The 10,116-nt window shown below is 45.6% G+C and overlaps 1 protein-coding gene across 2 annotated transcripts in view; it reads right to left on the reverse strand.

Annotated features, from left to right (window-relative positions):
• Positions 1 to 9,481, reverse strand: part of SCAPER (S-phase cyclin A associated protein in the ER) — a 219,043-nt gene extending 209,562 nt beyond the window's left edge. For both annotated transcript variants that reach the window (XM_018568102.1, XM_018568101.1), the window contains exons 1-2: positions 9,416 to 9,481; positions 5,910 to 6,018 (exon numbers count right to left, since the gene is read on the reverse strand). In XM_018568102.1, the coding sequence (XP_018423604.1) occupies positions 5,910 to 6,018; positions 9,416 to 9,418 (112 nt within the window). In that variant the 5' untranslated portion in view covers positions 9,419 to 9,481. The remainder of the gene's footprint in view (positions 1 to 5,909; positions 6,019 to 9,415) is intronic.
• Between the last annotated feature and the right edge of the window lie 635 nt (positions 9,482 to 10,116).

Genomic DNA, 10,116 nt, shown 5'->3' on the forward strand with positions numbered 1-10,116 from the left:
CTTTATGCCTTCTCTTCGTCTGAAGATTCTTCCTCATCTTCTCAGTAGAATCAAGTTGGAAAACTTTCCAGTAATCCTTGTCGCTCCAAACTGACCCAGAAGAGGGTGGAAGTTAGACATCCACAGGAAGCTCATGGACTTTCCATGGCCGCTTCCAGACTGACTCGTCTCTCAAGATCCGTGGTTTTATCCTGCTTCTCGGTCGCTGGCTTAGAGGCTTGGCTGTTGAAGCCCAGGTCCTGAGGGATAGAGGTCTGTTGGACTTTGTTATCCCCATCCTCTTGCAGGTCAGGAAGTATACTACAGTATTTTGCCAAGAAGGCTTGTTAGCCCTCAGACTTACTTTGTGGGATGAGCGTTAACCTTTCTCCAATCTGGACTGGAGAAATAGTTAGCCCTGAGTACGCTCAAAAGGACAGATATTAATATTAACATCCTTTTCCGGCAGCCCTTGGCGTCAAACTCCTTGATTAAGGATGGTGGCAACTCCCCAACGGTAAATAACCATTACGATCGGTGGGCTTAGAGTGGGTTCTAGTATGCATTTGTCCCTCTGTTTAATTACCTGGGATTTGCACTAAGAAGCACTTTTGTTTGGAGTGGAGCATGATTGCACTTTACACAGAGCTGAAAACATTTTTTTTTTTTTTTAAGAAGGAGACTTTAACTGTGCTATCTAGAGACTAACATGCTGAGTGCTATTTGTAGAGCAAGTCGCTACATGCAGTGCACTTATTAGTGGAATTGTACACTAAATAAATATATTGGAGGGTTATTAATTGTGACCTTAATACAGGGATGGCCAAACTCCGGCCCTCCAGCTGTGGTGAAACTACAAATCCCATGAAGCATCTCTCTCCGGGAGTCATGTCTGTGGCTGTGAGAATCTTGCAAAGCCTCATGGGATTTGTAGTTCCACCACAGCTGCAGGGCCGCAGTTTGGCAATCCCTGCCTTAATATAAGGTTGTTGATGTTTTTGCACTATGCACAAGTAATATAATGCAACAATCTTTCTAAGAGTATAAATTATTAGTTTAGTGCAAAGTCTTCTGCTTCCCTGGTGAGTTGTAGTTGCACAATCCGTTATGATTCTTTGATGGTTTGTCAGATGACGGTTGATTAACTACACAACACGTCTACAGGTTGTATCTACACTACACGTCTACAGGTTGTGTCATAGATTCGTTAGCCAAGCTGTTAATTTCTCTTATTCCCAAGACCAAGCTATCTATTTAAAGTATTAAATTGTGAATATTTGGTCCTGCTACTGAATCAAGAACATATTTGTGATAATTATCTCACTTCTATCTCTTAATGTTAATCAAGGACAAGCTTTGAATATGTGCAAATATATTGTGTTAAACACTGTTCTACCTGCTGAGATCTGCCCAGGTCCTAAATATGCAAATTAGCTCCCCTGGCTAAACCAGCAAACACAATAATACATTTTAGGTATATAACTCAATGCAGGCTCCTGGCAAGAGAAAGGAATGGAAATATATAAACCCTGGCATCCTCATAAGTCACTCTAACAATCTTATTTCTTCCATCGAACACATATGCTATATGCACAGCCCCATCTAGTGGCTGAGGAGAGACATCTTCCATTGGTCAAGCTTCAGCAAAAATCATTCTGACAGATTTTTATGTGTTGCTCTTTGCACTTTGCTCCTTACACCGTGTAATGGATAAAGCTTCATAAGGGGGAGGCTTGTTGTTTCTCTGAAACTGCTTTTGGTTTTTAGTTATGAAGGTAGTTTAGATATGCAGAGTACTTACTGAACCTAAGGTGTTCAATTCACTAAAAATGCCTTACTGGACTTACCATAAAAAATATAAATATATATTTAAATCGGCTAGACTAGGCAAAGTACGAAGTTTGAATAATAACAGACGCCGCAAGGAATTTATTCTTACTTCTCTAGCTCGCCTCCTGCTTGTCTACTGCCAAAGCTCCTCAAAAACCCACTTCCCCTGGGTAAGAGAAAGGATATCACACTCTGTCCTGCTTCTCACTGTGTGTACTTGGTGCCTGAATAGCCAATTACGAGGCCTTAGCACCATCACATGGGGATGGGGGAGAGCACAGCCTTGAGCGTTTTTGTAAAGTGGAACACTTGCACAGGGATTTTTGCTGCAGTGACAGCTCAGGCCAGTAGAGGAGGTAAAGCAAGCAAAATATTTACTTTTTCTAGTCCATCCAAAGTGCAGGTTTGCTTCAAATATTTTATGTCTAACAAGTTTGGCCGAATTTTCTTACTAAGAACTCATTAAGGTGTTTTAGAGGCTGCAAGACCAGGTTTTGTATTCTATTCCCGGGACACCAGGTCTCTTGTTTGATGATAAAACACATCTAGTGGAGTAATATGCAGGGTCTGCCTTTATTATATTCCCTAAAATCCAAATTCCAAAGGTGAGGTTTAACCCTTTTGCTGCCACGCCCTGCCTAAAACGTTTAACCTCAGCCGGCCAGACCATTTTGGCAATTTTTTACATTTTCAACTGCAGCTTTTAGAGTTTGTAAAAGACCCCGTAAACTACGTGTCAAACAGGCCCGCAGGTCGAATACGGCCCACCAGGCTATTTCATGTGGCCCACGCACCCCTCCTGCGGCTGCGGCAGTCTCCTCATCTCCACCCCCACCTTGTCTCAGCAGTCGGCAGCAGAGAGGAGGACAGAACACTTTGGATACACTGACCGGTATCGGTGCCGATACTGGGCATTTTCACGAGTACATTTTTAGGTCATCATTTACTGTCAGGAGCTTCGGAGAAATCTCTTTTTCTGCAGCCCCAAATTGAGGAGGCATAGTACTCTCCCCAGTTATGCTCCTGTTTATTCATAAACTGAGCACATTGATTACTGTGTCCCCAGTCACGAATGAACAGGAAGTGATGTATAGCACTTTATGTTCATTCATAATTGGGGACAAAGTAATCACTTACTATGTCCTCAGTTATTTACAAACAGCGAGTGATCAGTACTAGTCACTAGATTTGTTCTGCACAGGGAAAGATCAGTAAATATTTCACATATTTATTGATCCTCCTCTCTCCGTCCTGACTGCTCCGCCCCCTCCCGCTTGTCACTGGAGCTTACGGCCCCACTCGGCCTCCTGACAGCAGATCTCTCCTCCCCGCTGCACACTGGCTGCAGCTGTGTCTGTTTGTGAGCAGATAGATAATATTTACTGTGTCCCCATTCATAAATTAACAGGAAGTGATGTATAACACTTCCTGTTCATTCATAACTGGAGACATAGTACTCACTATGTCCTTAGTTATTTACAAACACTGAGTGATCAGTACGGATCACTCATGTTTGCTCAGTACAGCGTAGGATCAGTAAATATTTATCAATCCTTAAGCTCCGCCCCCCCCCACCAGAACTTTCTGCCATGCTTGGCCTCCTGACAGCTTTCTCCTCCCTGCTGGGAGACGGCATCTGGATCGCCTGTGTCCCCTCTGATCCCTGCTGCCTGTGCTGATACAGGCAGGGGAGAGTAGCTGGGATCAGAGGGGACACAGACCACAGCATGCAGCCAGCTCCCAGCAGGGAGGAGAGAGCTGCAGAGCGTCGGGAGCCGCGGCGGGCAGCAGGGGAAGGGGGGGCAATTTTTCATAAATAGCTATTCTTTTACAGGGGATCGTCAGTAGAAGCCTTCTACTATAACCTTATGGTCGCTGAAGCGACCATAAGCTTATAGCAGAAGGCTGAATGTCAGCGACGTATGGCATACTGACGGGGCAAGCTGGAAACGGTTTTGTTTCACCGTATGCCTTACGTCATTGGCAGGGAAAGGGTCAGGCCTGGTTCACACCTGTACGTTTTGTAGCGCGTTCAACGCTCTACGAACGCTCTACAAAACGCTCAAACATGAAAATCCCATTGTTTTCTATGGGTATGGTTCACACCCTGCCGTATTTCAGCCCGGCTGAACGCGCTACAAAACAGCCTACGCCTGAAAAGGTACATGAGCTTCTTTGCGGCGTTGTTGTCACGCGTTTCCATTGGGATACAGCCAAGTAGCCCTCGGAAACGCGCGTTTCTCACGCATTTTTTTTACCGCGAATTGCTGTAAAAACGCACGACAAACGCGCATATTCGATACGCCTAGGTGTGAACAGAGCCTCAAAGAGCCTGTCAAGATAGAAATACACATGCTGCTAACGGTGATCTCCTTTTAAAAGAAATACTAGCTTCATAGCCGACTCTCTGGCTTCAAAGCTTTGGCTCAGAAAGCATTGAGCTACACGAATAGCACTTTAGTAGGAGGTCAGCAACAATAGCCCACATAGTCCTCTCATAATAGATTTATTTGAAAGGAAACTATTATGGTTTTTGATCAGTGTAATTTCTAGAGGAGGAGGTTGTCATTCAGGTCTGTTTTTGCACAGCAGTTAAAAGGAAGAGACTCCATAAAGATAGAACTTTAATATAGATAGAGCTGGCTTTAAAGACGAACTCCAGGACTCTCAAAAGCTAACCCTTGCAGTTGGTCTGGCCCCCGCACTGCAAGGGTTAACTGCTCAATTGGTCTAGGGGTGCAAAAAAGAAAATATACTTACCTGATTCTCGATCCTACCTGGCTGCTAGACCGGTCCACACACCCTCTTCTACCACGGGCTCCGGCGGTCTAGGCCCCGCTGATGTCACCATATCTATGCAAGGCCCATTGACTTGTATTAGACATGACGACGCAAAGGGACATAACACAGCCAGAGTGAAGTGGGAGAGAGGTGCGCAGTCACTGTCACAGGATCAGGGAACAGGTGAGTGTATCTTCAAACAAGCACTTTAGCCTTGCAGTGCGGGGTTAGTGATTTACTAAAATCTGCTTCAAGTAAATCACCAAATATTTACCTATCTATATATTGAGCGGTAAGAAACAATGCTGAATGTGGTGTACTAGAGTCGGGAGTGTAATTTTCAGGGCCCGAAGTTCAGCATTTACAGTTAGAGCTTTTTTACCTAATGCAGCAGCATCCACCAATGGGGCACTTGGCATTAAGGTTCATTCATTTTTACATAGCAAATGTGCAAACATTGTTTTCTCATGGAGTTCAGCTGTAATGGCTTTGGTTTTGAAAAAGTGGCCACTGTAGTCCAATTTCAGTGCACATCAACTGCAGGAAAACCATTTTCATACAGCCAGAGAATTGTGGAAATCCTGACCATTGTTTCAGAAGTAACACATTAACTGGTTTTCCTATTTTGTTCAAAAACATCCCAACTCTAAGGTCTTATTCACACAGCGTAGAGTGGGGCCATACAGAATGCGGCGTGTCGGGCTATATGGGGCCGTTCCCGAGAAGGACAGGTGCTGCGTGTGATTGTACACAGCAGCCTGTTCTTTCCTATGAGAGGACGCTGTCATATGCTCGCCTGAGCTGCACATCCATGCGGGTGTCCGTACTCGGATGCAGACAGGATGGATGCTGTCTGCGTCCGAGCACGGAAACCCGCATGGATGTGCAGCTCAGGTGAGCGTACGGCTGCGTCCTCCCATAGGGAAGAACAGGCTGCTGCGTACAATCACACAGAGCACATGTCCTTCCCGGGAATGGCCCCATACGGCCGTGCATGCCGCCGGCTCTGTACAGCCCCACTCTACGCTGTGTGAATGAGGCCTAATTCTTAGTGCTTACAGAGGTCCACCCCACAACTGCACCTAACCCCATCCAGATCTGCACAGTGCAGATGAACTCTGGTACAACATTCCCTTATTGCTGAAATATTGGTGTTACTGTAAATGCTATCACATTGCCACAAGTTAGCTTAGTCCTCCAAGTACCAATATAAATAACACAAGGCAGGAAAACATGGTGAGGCTGAAGGGACTTTATCAAAGGACCAGTTTTTATAAAACTGAAAATCCCTTAAATGTGTCACATAGGTGTAGCTGTACCTTCACTTTCCAGAGGGACACTCCATGCAATCAGGTTTCTGGCAGTGCGCCCTTCCTCTGCCACAATTTTTCGAACTTTGTCATGACTGTTTGATCTCTGAAATGAAGCCTGCAAAATGAACAAGATGTTTTCACCTTTTTATGTATTTATAATATTGTCAGTGCAAAAGAGATAACAGTTAGAGAATCACTTTGGCCTAAACAAACAAACAACAAAAACAAAAGGAAGACACATTCAAGGAATAATTTACTAACACATGAAAATAATAACAGCTACACATATCACCGTCCTCTGATATTGCAGATCTCAGCCTTGCACACCTGGCATAATGTAGATAACAGTCATATTTACAGTCGCATAGCAGTAATATTTTATCTATATTAGACAACCAGAATAATGTATTGTCCGTGCCTCCCTTGCTTTGTGCTCCCTGGAAGCCAGTGGTAGCTAAGCTCTTCTAGGCCTACTTCCGCTCATTAAAGGTGCCCATACACTGCTCGATTCTCGTACGAGAATCGCGGGAAATCCTGCGATCGTACGAGAATCGAGCAGTGTGAACGGAGACGTGCGACCGTTTCTACTGTACGGTCGCACGTCTTCCGTCGAACCAGCATGTTCGAAAACCAGCCGGGAATCGTACGATTCTCGGCTGGTTAGAACGGTGCTCAGAAGACAAATGCCGAACGGGCCGGTGTGCGCACGCGCACACTGCCCGTTCAGCATTGCGGTCATCGGAAGCCCGCCCCTCAGGGGGGCGGGCTTGCGATGATCGAGAGTGCGATCTGCCTGTCCAAGATAGGCAGATCGTACGTTTTTTTAATCCCTGTACAACCATCGCAAGACTAAGGTCTTGCGATGGTTGTAGAGTGTATGGCCACCTTTAAAGAAGAAAATCACAAACTTACCCTTGCAGTGGGGCTATCACTGCACTGCAAGGATTACGTACCCATTTTCTCTATGGGGCTCAAATAAAGAAGATTTACTTTCATGATCCTTGGTCCTGCTGGCTCCCTCTGGGCTGTTAGACCGGTCACTACAGCCTCTTCTCCTGTGGGCTCCAGTGGATTAAGGAGCACTGCCATCGTTACATCTTATGCAGGTCCAGCTACCTGCATAAGATTAGGCTGCAGAAGAACATTCCATAGCTGAAGCTGAGGGAGAGAGAGCCACCACCACCACAACTGATGATCAGGTGAGTAAAACTGCTTTATTTGAGCCCCCTAGACAAAAGTAGCACTTGCAAGGCAACATCCCCCCAAACCAGCCCTGCAAGTGATAAGATTTGATTTGCCCGGAATCTGCTTTAATAAAAAAATTGCTGCTTACAAATACTTCATCTAGGGGGTGGGGAGATTAATGTTTACCATTATTAGCCCTGTCTGTACTGTGCTGGTAGATCTCATTATCAAGTGTAAACTAGATTTGAACACTAACAAAGGGTTAAAGATTAAGAAGTATTGAATGTTAATGAGAGGAAGTCTCCCTGGACTTTCTATGGGTACAACCAGAGTTTCCTGTCACTTTGAAATTGTACAGATAAGCTCATAGTCTGCTCTACAGAGACAACTAAGGGCTAGTTCACACCAAGTGCAGAGCAGTTACAGGACGGATCAAAACTGCGTCCAATGTATTCCAGTTATATTTTGGGCTCTAGTTCACACCAGTAGGGCTGCAACAACTAATCGACTAAATTGGCTTTCGATTAGTTGGCCCTGTTCACGGTTCCACACACGCTGCGCGCCGCACCTCCTCCCCACCTCACGCTCGCCACTGCCAGACCCACATCCACACGCCACACCTCTTCCCCCCACACCACGACCCCACAATCATTACAGGGACGCAAGGAGAAGAAGAAGTAAGGAGGAGCAGGTGGGGGGGGGATGACAGCCACCGATAGACAGGCCCGATCTCAGAGGCAAGTTGCTGGAAGACTGCTAAGGTAAGCCTGCACTTCCCTCCCCCCCACATGGTGTTCTATAATGTATTGCTGGGATTTGTATTGTTCTATAGCTGATGGTACTATGTACTGTATATTATACAGAGCAATATACCACCAGCTATAGAGGAATACAAATCCCAGCAATACATTATACACTCGATGTTTAATGTATTGCTGCGATTTGTTGTACTCCTATATAGCTGGTGGTATTCTGCATTGCGCTGTATAGAAGACTACAAATCCCAGCAATAATACATTATACAGTGGTGGTACGATTGTGGTACGGCGGCCCCATCCTGCCCCGATTATCGCACGGTTCAATCAGCAGCAGTTAAAAAAAAAACCTGGACGAATTGCGGTAATCGACCGCACGTATTTTCGTTTGCTCATGAGCAGTGTTAATCGTACGACTTTTGAAGTACGGAAACGCCACCAACCTTGCGAAAATCGTACGATCGACTGAAGTTTCCGAACATGCAGGAAAGCCAAAAGTCGTACGATTGTACAGTACTGGCGGTTGCACACTACCCATACACCTTACGATTGTCGTACGAAAAGTCAATCGCATATGATTATCCTACGATAATCATAAGGTGTATGGGCACCTTAAGACCTCACAGGCAGGGCTCTCCTTACCATCTTGTCTTGATTTGTATTGTAACGGTAGTGCCTCCTTATATAATAAAGTGCTGCGCAAACTGTTGGCGCTATATAAATCCTGTATTATAATAATAAACTGCAGGACATAGATAAAACCCATCTATTTGGAGGTTTTAGTGTTCAGGGAAGCAAAGTTATATGAAGGTCTGCTTTAAATCTTCTGTAATTGTATGTATGTAAATGTCATCAGTTGTCTGACTATGACCTGCAGTACAAGGTAAAAGTTCCCACTGCCACTAAGTCAAGCCAAACAGATCATGTTGTGCCAACTGAAGGCTTTGTAACTGTGTTCAGCTAGTTTTGCAAAGCTCAGTCACAATATGGCGGCCTCTGTGTTTCAGTACAGGTTTCCTTTAAATGCTCTGATGCTTCTTACAAAACAGATACAGTTTCTGTGTAATGACCTTTGAAAACGTAACATTTGGGTTGAGTGAATGTTTGTATCCATTAAAAACTGCTTTGCTATACAGTGTAGGTATCTCTACACGTCTATACATTGGGGTTAGAGGACTGGGGGATTGGGATCCAACAAAAGGTCAGTTTACATGTAGGATTCCTGCTTGTTTTGTCTTATTATAGACAATATAAGCATGCGGCTTTTAATTGTAGTGTAAATCCTTCTGCATATTTCACCTATGAACTACAAAAGGAGCAAATCTGAAGATTTTATCAGAAGGACAATACCAGTGGAGGTATTCTGCGTCCTATGACAGCTCCAGCATCCACAGAGACCCGCCCAATGTGTCCAAGGGCAGACTGAGACCCCCGCATGACAGTGACAGACCCCCAGCCAGGTAAACACACATGACAGGACTCAGTCTCTACATGTCTGCGTAGTGTGTGTCTTTATAGCACAGGATAAGCCCGTGTCACCCATGTCCAAAGCACAGCCCGGCCCTCCCTTACCATCCGGCCGCCGTAGCGCTCCCTCCTCTCCCCGGTGTCACCGGCAACTGACCGGAAAGGCGGAAAGCGCAGGCGCCGGACTCAGGGGGCGTGGTCTGCTAGCCAAAGTCAGGCGTACTCACAAGGGAAGTGAGTGGCGATTGGTAGATTGTGAGGAAATACAGACGACACGAGGTTTACGGCAGCCAATCGTATTCTATAGATGTTCAGGCGGGTCTGACTCGGGTGTTTGTAAGCCGTCGGTGCCATGGTAACTGGAAACGCTGCCCGGAAGGCTTGAACAGGTGTTTGTGCCATGATCTGAGCCTTGTGGGGTGACCAGGTTGGCGAGCTGTGAAGGAAGACGGGCTGTTGTGGGAACGTGGTGGCTATTTTCATCTTGAAGGGGTGACTGAGTTACACAGTGTAAAATGCAGGACATACATTCTGGCCGTATTGCAGAAGTCGGTGCTAGCTAAATGGTGGCCCTTTTAAGAGCTCGTTCACAGCACTAGATGGCTACTGCACAGGGTCACCAGCTAGGGTTGCCTCCTTTTCAAGTGAAACCCGAACACCCTCTAGCCTCACGTGCAACATTTTTAATTTTTGGGGGAGTATAGAGAGGAGAGACAGCCAGGGGAGGGAGTAAGGAGGCCAGCTATAGAGAACTACAAATTCCAGCAATACAAAATAATGTGGAGCTACATACTGTGTGCTGTTCT

This window comes from Nanorana parkeri, unplaced genomic scaffold, assembly GCF_000935625.1.
Source record: "Nanorana parkeri isolate BGI_ZX_2015 unplaced genomic scaffold, ASM93562v1 scaffold1136, whole genome shotgun sequence".
NCBI classification, from domain to species: Eukaryota; Metazoa; Chordata; class Amphibia; order Anura; family Dicroglossidae; genus Nanorana; species Nanorana parkeri.